The 12,690-nt window shown below is 60.6% G+C and overlaps 1 protein-coding gene across 1 annotated transcript in view; it reads left to right on the top strand.

Moving 5' to 3' along the window:
* Positions 1–12,690, top strand: part of SBNO2 (strawberry notch homolog 2 (Drosophila)) — a 42,217-nt gene that overhangs the window by 10,297 nt on the left and 19,230 nt on the right. Inside the window, exon 3 of the mRNA XM_011964100.1 lies at positions 10,626–10,787. Coding sequence (XP_011819490.1) covers positions 10,626–10,787 — 162 coding nt within the window. The remainder of the gene's footprint in view (positions 1–10,625; positions 10,788–12,690) is intronic.

The following is a 12,690-nucleotide window of genomic DNA, read 5'->3' as shown; positions in this document are numbered from 1 at the left end:
CCAGGATGGTCTCGATCTCCTGACCTCGTGATCCGCCCGTCTCGGCCTCCCAAAGTGCTGGGATTACAGGCTTGAGCCACCGCGCCCGGCCAAAAGTCCCCATTTCTATCTAAGTGAACGACGCTGTGGCTGTTACGAAGCCCAGAGCCGTTCAGCCATCATCCTGTAATTCTAATTCCAGATCATTGTCTCCCTAGAGGAGGCCCCGTCCCCGTCAGCCATTACTCCCTGTCCCTCCCCAGACCCGGTGCTCACACGTTCCCTTCCTGTTTCTGTGGCTCGGCCTGTCCTGCACATTTCATAGAAATGGGATCACACGCTGCGTGGCCTCTTGCGTCTGGCATCTCTCACTGAGCGTGACATCCTCAAGGTGCATCTGAACTGTGGCTGGGTCAGATCCTGGCTCCTGATTATGGCTGAGCTGTGTTCCGGCACATGAATGGGCCCCACCGTGTCTGTCTGTGAGGGATGCGCGGAGGCTCACCGTGTCTGTGTGTGATGGACGCGTGGAGGGCACACTGTGTCTGTCTGTGTGTCTGTGATGGACACTTCTGCTGCTTCCACCCGTGGCCATCGTGAGTTGTGCTGCTGTGAGCACGCATGCAAACCTCCGTGTGGACAGGTTTTCGTTTCTCGGGCTCATGCCCAGGAGTAGGTGTGGGTTGACATTGTGAATCACTGTCAGCAGCATCCATATGCAGGTCCGTGTGTGTGTTCCAGGAATGACTGGTCTGGCTGGGGGGTTGCTGGGGTCCTGCTTGAGCATGAGGGGCCCTCGGTGCTGCAGCCCACGCTCTGCGTCCGAGCCTCCCATGGGTCCCCTGCTCCAGGCCCAGCCCAGTGTCGCGGCTCCGCCCCCAGGCTCTCCGGCGCCCGTTCCTGCGTGGGGTGAGCATCCCCCAGGGCAGCCCCCAGTGCCTCTTCTGGGCTCTTCCCCACTGCACCCCAGCCTGAGCCTCTCCCCGGCTTGTGCCCTGCACAGGCCATTCCCCAGGTCCTGCGCACCTGCCTCACTGCCCCTTGCCCATCCCTTGCTGCCTGTTCCCGGGGTGGGGGTGCTCCTTGACCCTCCCAACATCACCCAGGCCCCTCGCATCTCTGCTGGGCTCCTGGGGCTCTCGGTGCCCCCTGCCCATCCCCGTTCCCCAGGCGCTGCCCCCCTGCCCACCACCTGTCCTGTGAGGACATCTTCACGTGCCGGGCGTCCACCCCGGTTCCCCGTGGGGCTGCAGGGACCCTTGGGAACGCAGCCGTCCGGTAACAACACTCTCTGCCTGGCAGCCCGGGGGCTTCTGGGAAGCTTGAGATGAGCTCACGGCTCAGAAAAGCGCTTTGCACACTGGCTGCTTTCAGGCAGGGAGGCAGGCGGCATTGACTGTTCCGCAGATGCGTTTTAGCAGGGGTCAGAGGCCTCAGCCCACCCGGCACCACGGAGCCCCCAGAGTTACTGGCATTGGGCAAAAAAGAGAGCGAGAGAGATGGGGGAGCGAGGAAGAGAGAGGGAGAGAGGGATTTCTTACAGGAAGCCTTTGGTTCACACCCAGACAAGGCCAAGAAGAGCCACCTCTGTCCCCTGATCTGTGCTGAGGCCACATCCCCTGGGAGGAGGAGCCTCACCCAGGGCCTGGCAGGTGTAGGAGGGGCCTGCAGAGCCGCCCACAGACAGCTTTAGAGAGGGAGACTCAGCAGGAAGCTGAGTCCTTTTTTTCTTTTTGTGCCAGGGTTCGGCCCTGCCCAGCTGCAGTGCCAGGAGGCACTGAGGCGGCAACCCCAGGGCCCACACCAGGCACCTGGCCGGGAGCCTGACAGAAGGGAGCCCAGTTTCCTGGGGAGCCGTGCCAGCCTCCCAGGACTGCTGTGAGGAAGCAGCACACACAGCTTCAAAGGCCATGACTCTGTCCCCTCCCAGCCCTGGAGCCCGGAAGTCCAAAGTCAAGGTGCGGACAGGGCCGTGTTCCTTCCCACCCCTCCAGCATCTGGGGGATCCGGGCATCCCCTGACTGTGGCCACACAGCTGGGATCTCTGCCTCCGTGTCCCATGGCCTCCTCCCCAGGACTGTGTCTCCTTTGTATGAGGATACCAGGCATGGATCACCCCCTCGGCCAGCGCGGCCTTTTTTTTTTTTTTTTTTTAACCACTCACATCTGCGAGGATCAGATTCCCAAATAAGGCCACACACACAGCTTCCAGGGGCCGGGACATGATCACACCATTTTGAGGATACAGTTCAGCTCTGCACGGGGCACTGTAGTGACCAGGCCTGCAGAGGGGCCCTTCTCCCAGCCCCCAGAGACCGGCAGTGTCCAGGAAGTGCCACCTGTGCCACGACCACCTGGAAGCCTCTTCTCTGTCTGCCCCCCAGCCCCCTCCCATCCCCGTGGCCTCTTTCCCTCACTGTAACGCAGGGCCCCGTCACCTGCGGTGCAGGGTTCTTGTGAGGGCTGGGGTAGCGGGCATTCAGCCAGGCTTACACGGAGCCCTCGGTCAGCCTTACCACGGGACCGGTCAGTGAGGGGTGCACCCTGGACAGAGGTGGAGGGAGAGACCAGGCAACGGGAGCCCAGGGCCAAGCACGGGGTCCCAGAGGTGGGTGGTGGTAGTGCCCAGCAGGTCCCCATGCAGTGCACCGTATCTTCAGCCTGACCTGCTCAAGGGACCCCGGCCTGCGCTGTCACATTGGGGCCTGGGGAGCAAGTCAGAGTCTCGGCTCGTTCTTCCTGTTTCACTGCTTTCCAGGTGTTTTAAAAACTGAGACAAAATTCACATACCATAAAGTCCACTTTATTTATTTATTTTTCTTCTGAGACAGAGTCTCACTCTGTCGCCCAGGCTGGAGTGCAGTGATGTGATCATAGCTTACTGCAGCCTCCACCTCCCTAACTCAAGTGATTCTCCTGCCATGGCCTCCTGAGCAGCTGGGAGCACAGGTGCCTGCCACCATGCCCAGCTGGTTTTTGTATTTTTTGTGGAGATGGGATCTCACTATGTTGCCCGGGCTGGTTTTGAACTCTTGGACTCAAGCTGTTCGCTTACCTCAGCTTCCCAAAACACTGGGATGGCAGGTGTGAGCCACCACACTTGGCCCAATCCACCTTTTTTTTTTTTTTTTGAGACAGTCTTGCTCTGTCACCCAGGCTAGAGTGCAGTGGCGCGATTTTAGCTCACTGTAACCTCTGTCTCCAGGCTCAAGCAATTATCCTGCCCCAGCCTCCCGAGTAGCTGGGATTACAGGTGCCCACCACCACGCCTGGCTAATTTTTGCATTTTTAGTAGACACGGGGTTTCACCATGTTGGCCAGGCTGATCTCTAACTCCTGACCTCCTGATCCGCCCACCTCAGCCTCCCAAAGTGCTGGGATGACAGACGTAAGCCACTGCGCCTAGCTCCAATCCACACTTTAAAAAAGCATATTCACAGAGTTGTGCAACCACCACCTCTGTCTAGTTCCAGAACATTCCATCACCCCACAGGAAGCCCCATTCCCATCAGCTGTCACTCCCGGCCCATCCCCCTCCCCTGGTAACCCGAATGCTTTTCCTGTCTGTGTGGATTCCTGTCCAGTACAGGACATTTCATAGAAATAGCCTCACACACTGCGTGGCCTTCTGCGTTTGGCGTCTCTCACTGAGTGTGACATCCTCAAGGTGCATCCGTGCTGTGGCCTGGGTCAGAGCCTGGCTCCTTTTCATGGCTGGGTTGTGTTTCAGTGCGTGGATGGCCTCACTGTGCTGACCCGGTTCCTCCGTGGGTGACCATGCTGCGGGAGCCAGGCTGTCGTGAGCTGTGGGTCCACCCGTGAACTGTGGGTCCACCCATGAGCTGTGGGTCCTGTGAGCTGTGGGTTCTCTGGCTGTGGGTCCACCTGTGAGCTGTGGGTCCCGTGAGCTGTGGGTCCTGTGAGCTGTGGGTCCTCCCATGAGCTGTGGTTCCTGTGAGCTGTGGGTCCTCTGGCTGTGAGTCCACCTGTGAGCTGTGGGTCCACCCGTGGGCTGTGGGTCCTCTGGCTGTGGGTCCACCCATGAGCTGTGGTTCTTGTGAGCTGTGGGTCCACCCGTGGGCTGTGGGTCCTGTGAGCTGTGGGTCCACCCATGGGCTGTGGGTCCTGTGAGCTGTGGGTCCACCTGTGGGCTGTGGGTCCTGTGAGCTGTGGGTCCACCCATGAGCTGTGGGTCCACCCGTGAGCTGTGGGTCCTCCTCGATGGCACCTGGGAGTGCAGCTGCTGGTTAACTGTTAATTGTTACTCCCCATTCGCCTCTTTGAGGAACTGCAGGACGGTTCCCAAGTGGTTGCCAGGCATCCTCAGCAGCACTTGTCCTTGTGGGCTTTTCGCGTGGAGCTGGTGTGGAGCAGCCTCTGGGGTGGCTGTGATTGGCTGTTGGGTTGAGCGGTGGCTGTGATCGGCTGCTGGGTTGGCGGTGGCTGTGATCGGCTGCTGGGTTGAGCCGTGGCTGTGATCGGCTGCTGGGTTGAGCCGTGGCTGTGATCGGCTGCTGGGTTGAGTGGTGGCTGTGATCGGCTGCTGGGTTGTGGTGGTGGCTGTGATCGGCTGTTGGGTTGAGCGGTGGCTGTGATCGGCTGCTGGGTTGAGCGGTGGCTGTGATCGGCTGCTGGGTTGTGGTGGTGGCTGTGATTGGCTGCTGGGTTGAGCCGCTCCGTGAGTTTGTTTTTCATTGGTTGTTTTCCATTGGCGGGCCCCTCGCTCCAGCTGTACTGACTCGTGTTGTCGCCCCGCTTCCAGGAGGTGATGGGTTGCGGCAGGGGGTGTGGACGACGGTCTGCGCCAGCCTCCGCTGCTGCTGGTGCGTGGTCACGGGGCCCCACGGGCTGGCGCAGGGCCTCAGGGTCTAGAACAGGGTGAGCCTGAGGGGGCGGAGTGCGCAGAGTTTGGGGCCTGGGTCCCACTCTCCCCTCAGAGCCCTGGCCGGGTCCTACGAGCCCAGAACTGTCCCGACCCCTCCCGCCCAGCCACGGGCTCCCCCGGCCTCTCGAGGTGCAGTTTCCGTCTTCCCGGGGGCCCTGGCCACAGGGCCCGGCCCTTCGTCCCCTCACAGAGGAGGAGCCGTGGCCACCTGCGCGGTCTCGGCCACAGTCTCGTGGGAAACGCAGCCGCTGCCGCGTCAGTCGCTGAGCGCAGGCAGATGGGGCCCGTCCCCTCCACAGCCTGGCCGTCCTCCCATCCCCTCTGGCCCTGGGGCCTCCCCAGCTCCTCCAAGGACACCGAGAATGACCGCCTGTGGCTCAGTGGGGTGGCCCATCGGTGTGCGCCCCGCGGTGTCTGGGCCCCTGTGATGCCTGGGCCGGGTCCCCACGGTGCGGGCGAGAGTGTGGCCGGGCCGCTGGCGGGTTCACGGCCCAGGGTTGCCCCGGCAAGTGCATCATTGCCGCTTGGTTTCCTACCAAAGCAAGAACGTGCTTTTCCCAGGATCCTACCACTTGTTCCCGCGCTGCTGTGCCAAGGGGGCCGAGGCTGGGCCTGGCCAGAGCCTGGAGAGGAGGGGCCCACGCTCAGCTCTCCCTCCGCCAGCCCCAGGTCAGGGGAGGCCACAGGGCCTGCTGAACCCCCTGGGCACAGACAGCAGGGAAAGAGCAGGGAGGGGACTTTGCTTCCGCAGCTGGGGCTTCTCAGGGACCTCAGCCTGCAGAGGTGGGGTGGGGAGAGCCCCAGGGGGTCCGCAGCAGGGCCCGAGGTGCGCTCGGCATGGGTGGGGCACTGGGTGAAGGGTGGGGGTTCAGGCCTGGCCTGAGGGGCTGTGGCGTGGATGAAGGGGCCGTCCAGGCCTGTTTCCGTGCCTGTGCTTTGGGGGCACCAGGAACAGCAGCTGGTCCCCGTGGAACGGAACCCAGCTCTCTGCAGTCTGGGGAAACGTGCCCACCTGGGCACTCTGCACGTCCCCCAGTGCCCCAAAGGAGGCTGGCCCTGAGGCGGGGCCGGGTAGGGGTGCGTGTTGACAGCGCCTGGGGCAGACCCGCCCCGTACAGTAATTCTCCTCATGCTGCCAGTAATTGCCCTGACTTTCAGGGCCGGCATCATTTCCTGAAAGTCAGCCCCGGCCTTAGAGGAAGTAGGCGCCGGCGGCCGTGACTAAACCAACATGCAAATGCAGCCGGGCGGAGAGCCTCCCCCGTCCGCCCCGGCCGACCCAATGCTGGGGCTGCCGCCGCGGTCATGAGGGAGCCGCTCCCGGGCGGCGCTTCCAGGGGGACCCCCGGACCCCCAAGCGCCAGGACCATGTCCCAGCTGCAGTTCTGGCTGCAGTTCGAGGCTCTGAACAAGGTAACACTCCCCTCCCGGGGTGGGCGAGGCCCTTGGGGCAGGGGTCTGGGAGGTGGGACCCCCATTCAGGACGGCCGGGCCACCTGCCAGAGCAACCGGAATCTCACCCTGGAGTCCAAGGCCACCAGGCTCTCAAAAATCCCCATCCCACCCCGTCCGTCTCTTCTGGCAGCGAGAGGGAATCTGCCGGAAGGTTCCAAGGCAGAGATTTAGGACTTGGGGCTGGGAGCGGCGCCCTGTGCGTAGGTTGGGGGACCCGAGCAGAGTGGGGGACTCAGGCTCAGCCTGGATCCGGCCCTCAGTGACAGTGGCATTGGCTGTCGGGAGGGCTGCATCCCCCTCCTTCTGCCCCTGGGATAGGGCCCCCTGGCTTTCCTCTAGAGAAGCCTCAGGTGGAGGGGCGCTCTGGGTGTCTCTTGGGGCCCTCACAGGGAGCGGGGGTGGGTGGGCCTGGTCAGGGCTGACTCTGGTGGCGCAGGCGGGCAAATTCCTGTGGCTCTGTGGTTCACCATGGGTCCTGGAGCACAGGACAGGGGCAGCACACCAGGTCTGGAGTCAGTTCTGGAGTCAGGTCTGGAGTTGGCTGCCCAGGGCAGGAGGAGCTGTGTTTGCTGCACTTGAATGGGGCAGAGCCAGGTCCTGCCAGCTCCCCGCCTCAACCCAGGGCTCCTGAAATGCTGCAGAGACAGGAACCACAGCAGGCCGCCCCGGCCCTCCCTGGGGCCCCAGAACTGGGCGCTGGTGGTGAGGGGTGCAAATGTCACCTCCGAGGGGCCTTGGTGCAGACTACAAAGGGGCCCGGGTTCCCCGGGGAGGCACTAGGTCCGCTGAGCTGAGGCTGGAGGGTGGGTGGGACATGTGGTGGAGGATGCAGGAGCCTGGGCCAGCCTGGAGGGGCCATGGAGGGACACACAGGCACGGGTGGGACTTGGGCTGTCTCTGAGGTCAGCTGGTGGCTGCTCGGAGTCAAATCCAGATGTGGGCAGAGGACGGAGCCGCTATGAGAGGAGCTGGCCTGGCTCCATTCAGCTTCCCACATGTGAACAGGGCCAGCCCTGGGAACCCTGTCTCCCTGTCCCTAATCACTGAGGGCACCTGCTAAAGGTGAAGGCTTGGAGGGCTCATGCACCTGGCTGGATGTCCTGTGCTGGGAAGGACCAGACGGGGAGCAGGGCAGGGCCTCAAGGCTGCGTTCTTGGAGCCTGAAAGCTGCAAGCACCCACTCATTATTAGACTTCCACTTCTGTTTATTTTTTGGGGAACAGGGACTTGCTCTATCACCCAGGCTGGTGTGCAGTGGCACCATCTCAGCTCCCTGCAACCTCCACCGAATGGGTTCAAGCAATTCTCCCATCTCGGCCTCCTGAGTAGCTGGGACTACAGGCACATGCTACTCTGCCCAGCTAATTTTTATATTTTTTGTGGAGATGGGGTCTTGCCGTGTGGCTCAGGCTGATCTTGAACTGCTGGGCTCAAGTGATCCTTTCACCTTGGCTCCTCTAGGATTATAGGCGTGAGCCACTACGCCCTGCTCAACTTGACTGTTTTTTTTTTTGAGATAGGGTCTCGTTCTGTCTCCCAGGCTGGCGTGCGGAGGCACAATTATAGCTCACTGCAGCCTCGACCACCTGGGCTTAAGCGATCCTCCTGCCTCAGCCTCCTGAGTAGCAGACGTGAGCCACCACACCCGACTTGACTTTGACTTTTCAAACTGTTTTTTAGAGTGACAGAAAAGCTGCCGGGACAGTGCAGAGAGTCCCCACGTCCCCACTCCCAGGCTCCCTGCTGTTCTATCTCCCGTCTGTGGCTGTCACGGCTGATGAACCAACATGCATACGCCACCGTTAACTACCGAGGCCCACGCTTTGCTTGGGTTTCCTCAGTGTCCCCCATGTCCTTTCTTGCCCAGGGCCCCACGTGGTGTTTAGGCATCTTCTCAGGCCCCTCTGGGCTGTGATGGTTTCTCAAGGCCCGTGTTTCAGATGCACTGGGTGGTCCTGCGGCTGGTCAGGTGGTGTGGACACCCTGGAGTAATCGGGCTGGTGTTTCCTCAGACTGGGGCAGGAGTTTTGGGAGGAGGACCTTGGGCGGCAGGGCCCTGTTGTCCTGTCTTCTTGGGCAGAGGGCACCTGGTGAGGGCATGGGGCGGGTGTGTCTGCCTGAGGTCCCTTCCCTCTTTCCACGCTGAGCTCCGGGGAAGGACTCGCTGTGTGGCCCACGCATTTGGGTCAGGGGAGCTCCCCTCCGCTCTGTCTGCGCTCCCTGCACCACCAAGGCCTGGGCTGCTCTGGGCCTGATAGCAGCTCACCCCCGCTCCTGGCTGGGGCCTCGACCAACCCAGGGGCCCCTGACCTTGCCCAGGAAATGCTTCCACGGAGGGTCCAGGCCACAGGTCAGCGTGACCAGGTCCTCTGCAACCTGGGTAGGCGGTGTTCAGAGGGTCCTTGTGGGGCTCAGTAGGGGAACTGCTCCCCACCCCTGCCAATCGGGGCCTCCAGAGGCTCTGGGAGGTGGGCTGCTCCTACCTTGCCTGGGGTGGGAGGCTGCACCCTACCTGGCCCGGGGCCTTAGGTGGGCAGCACGAACACCTCTGTCCTGGGGGGTGCTGTGGGGTCTCTGTTTGGGGGCAGGTTCCTGAATGTCCCTAGTGACCAGTACCCGGGTGCTTGGGTCTGACAGGGTGGGCAGTGGGCAAGGCTGAGCAAGGTAGGCGGACGGAGCTCCCAGCTCCGAGGGAGAGACAGCACCCGCTCGACATGCCTGATTTTTTTATTTGTTTTTCTTGAGGTGGAGTCTCGCTCTGTCGCCCAGGCTGGAGTGCAATGGCGCGATCTCAGCCCACTGCAACCTCCGCCTCCCGGGTTCAAGTCATTCTCCTGCCTCAGCCTCCTGAGTAGCTGGGATTGCAGGCACCCACCACTATGCCCAGCTAATTTTTGTGTTTTTCATAAAGACAGGGTTTTACCATATTGATCAGGCTGGTCTTGAACTCCTGACCTCAGGTGATCTGCCCACCTTGACTTCTCAGAGTGCTGGGATTACAGGCGTGAGCCACCACACCCAGCTAATTTTTGTATTTTTAGTAGAAATGGGGTTTCGCCATATTTTCCAGGCTGATCTTGAACTCCTGGGCTCAAGCAATCTTCCACCTTGGCCTCCAAGTGCTGGGATTACAGACGTGAGACATCATATGTGGCTGGGCATGGTGGCTCACGCGTATAATCCCAGCACTTTAGGAGGCCAAGGTGGACGGATCATTTGAGACCAGGAGTTCGAGACCAGCCTGACCAACATGGAGAAACTTCATCTCTACTGAAAATACAGAATTAGGCCAGGCACGATGGCTTATGCCTGTAATCCTAGCACTTTGGGAGGCCAAGGCAGGTGGATCACCTGAGGTCAGGAGTTTCAGACCAGCCTGGCCAACGTGGTGAAACCCCGTCTCTACTAAAAATACAAAACTTAGCTGGGCGTGGTGGCACACTCCTGGCGGAGTGCAGTGAGCTGGGATTGTGCCACTGCATTCCAGCCTGGGCGAGAGAGTGAGACTCTGTCTCAAAAAATAAGTAAATAAAAATTCCAAATTAGGTGGCACAGGGGTGCACGCCTGTAAACACAGCTACTCGGGATGCTGAGGCAGGAGAATCGCTTAAACCGAGGAGGCGGAGGTTGCAGTGAGACGAGATTGTGCCATAGCACTCCAGCCCCGGCGACAATGCGAGACTCTGTCTCAAAAAAAAGAAATGATGCACATACATCTCCTCTACTGGTCAGTGCGTGTGTGTGCGTCATCCCCATAGCGAGCCCTGCCTCTGGGCATGGCTGGCCCCCCACACAGGGCATGGCACCAGGCTTACCCCAGCCCTGAGCTGCTCAGAGTTCCTGCAGAATCGCTGCCTTTCAGGTGCTGCAGAAGTCGGACGCCGTCCTGAGGGCTGGTGTTTCTCACCCATTGCTTTATTTCTTTTCTTTTTTGAGACGGAGTCTCGCTCTCTTGCTCTGTCACATGGTGGCTCATGCCTGTAATCCCAACACTTTTGGATGCCAAGGCGGGCGGATCACTTGAGGTCAGGAGTTCAAAACCAGGCTGGCCAACATGGTGAAACCCCGTCTCTAGTAAAAATACAAAAAAATTAGCCGGGCATGGTGTCACACACCTGTAATCCCAGCTTCTTGGGAGGATGAAGCAGGAGAATTGCTTGAACCCGGGAGGGCTGTGGTGTCTCCCGTTCCCACCTGCTCCAGTGTGTAGAGGGGCCTTGACGTCTCCCGTCCCCACCTGCTCCAGTGCGTGGAGGGCTGTGGTGTCTCCTGTGCCCCCCTCACCAGGCCTGGCCTTGTCTTTCAGGATTCCTCGTATTTTGAGGACTTCTCCAACATCTCCATCTTCTCCTCGTCTGTGGACTCCCTGTCGGACATCGTGGACACGCCCGACTTCCTGCCGGCCGACAGCCTCAACCAGGTGTCCACCATCTGGGACGAGAACCCTGCCCCCTCCACCCATGATAAGGTCAGTGCGCCTGGCGCCCCCCGACAGCCCCGACCCACCAACGTGGCCTCCCCAGCCCAGGACCCACAGGGTCCAGCGAGGTCTCAGTCTCCCCCACTCTGCGCACCGCTGGCTGTCCTGTCACTGTCGGCGCCATCCATGGCCATGGATGAGGTGGTTAGGTGACGGTCCTCTGGTGTCCTGAATAGGAGAAGGCGATGTCCAGGACATCTGTGGCTACCACATCTTGGGGGGCTTCCTGACATGGAGTTGAGGGGGGCCAGGATGCTGCCCAGCGCCCTGCAGTGCCCAGTATGGCCCCACCCGCGAGGGACCTGGCCCCACGTCCACCGCACCAGGGAGTCCCTGGTCTAGAGAAGCACAGGAAGGTGACAGGACAGAGAAGCGTGGTCAGGGAGGGCCCCCTGGAGAGGCAGTGCCCAGCGGGCCCAGGCAACATGGCTGTCCAGGCAGAGGAACGCTTGGACAGGAGGCACCTGTGGTGGCTGCCAGCCCCATGGTGCCCTGGGTCAGCAGTGGCCGTGTCCCCGCTAGGTGGGAGCTGAGAGGGTGAGGTTGGCAGAATCCTGTCCCAGGGTGGGGAGTTGGACGTTATCCTGGGGGGCTAAGGGGCTAGGGTTTGCCTCCGAGAAGGTCCTGGAGGACCTGGGTGGGCCAGGCCTAGAGCAGGGGTTGTAGGGCAGCAGGGCCCCCAGGTTTTTTGGGCCCAGCCTCTAGCCGTGCCCAGTACCACGCAGTGGAGGTGTCCTGTGAGGGAGGCGTGGCTGGGAGCCAGGCCTGGGGAGTCCCTTCCTCCATCCAGGCCTGTCCAGGAGAGAAACTTCTAGACTTTGGGAGCAGACGTTGGACATACGTCTGGGGCTGAGCGCCTTCCGGTGAGGGCCCACACCGGCCTCCCCACGCTCCTGGCACACTGCTGGGCTCACACCCATAGGCCGCTCTCCCGGGCCCTCAGGAAGGGTGCAACCTGGGCAGCAGAACTCACGGGCTTGGGGGCCGGGGCAGGAAGCATCAGAGCACCCCGCAGTCACGGTGGGCAGCTCAGGCCTGGTCCCTCTGGGGCATTTCACCCAGCCTGGGGCCCATGCCCTCCCAGCTAGCTCACAGGTCCTCGGCAGGAGAAACCAGGGCCTGACCGGCCTGCTGTGGACAGCAGGAGGACATCTGAAACCCAGTGCCCCGCCAGCCCCACCAGGAATGGTGACTCAGCCTTCCAGGAACCCGTGTGGCATCTGTTTGTTTGTGTTTTGTTAATTAAAAAAAAAAAAAAAAAAAAAGGCTGCAACTTGTACCTCTGAGGTTTCTAACCTTCCTGTGCCACGCTTCTACTTTCTTTGAAAACCTTCACGAGTGTTCCTAGTGTTAGAAAACACAGAAGCTGTGGAAGTTAGTTTATGAGCATCACTAGCTATGTGGTTCCCGCACACTGCTGAGAACCTGGCCCAGGCTCAGGCAGGCTTGGGCAAAAACCTCACCCATCTCAGGATGTTGAGGTTGAGGTGGGGGACCAGGCCTAGAAGAGGTGCTCTTTTTTATTTATTTATTTATTGTTTGAGACAGGATCTCACTCTGTCGCCCAGGCTGGAGTACAGTGGCGCAATCTCAGCCCCTTTCAGCCTCGACCTTCTGGGCTTAAGCGATCCTCCTGTCTCAGCGTCACAAGTAGCTGGGACCACAGGCATGCGATACCACGCCCGGCTAATTTTTGTATTTTTTGTAGAGACAGGGTTTTGCCATGTTGCCTAAGCTGGTCTGGAACCCTGACCTCAAAAGATCTCGCCCGTTCTGCCTCTGTCTCCCACTGTGCTAGGATTACAGGCCTGAGCCACACACCCGGCCTGGATTCTCCCCTTTCCAGTTCTCCACACTCACTATTTTTTTTTTTTTTTTTGAGATGGAGTCT

Source organism: Colobus angolensis, unplaced genomic scaffold, assembly GCF_000951035.1.
Source record: "Colobus angolensis palliatus isolate OR3802 unplaced genomic scaffold, Cang.pa_1.0 Scaffold64, whole genome shotgun sequence".
In the NCBI taxonomy this organism is placed as follows: Eukaryota; Metazoa; Chordata; class Mammalia; order Primates; family Cercopithecidae; genus Colobus; species Colobus angolensis.
Note: the sequence above shows the minus strand (reverse complement) of the source record. Positions and strands in the feature narration are given on the sequence as shown.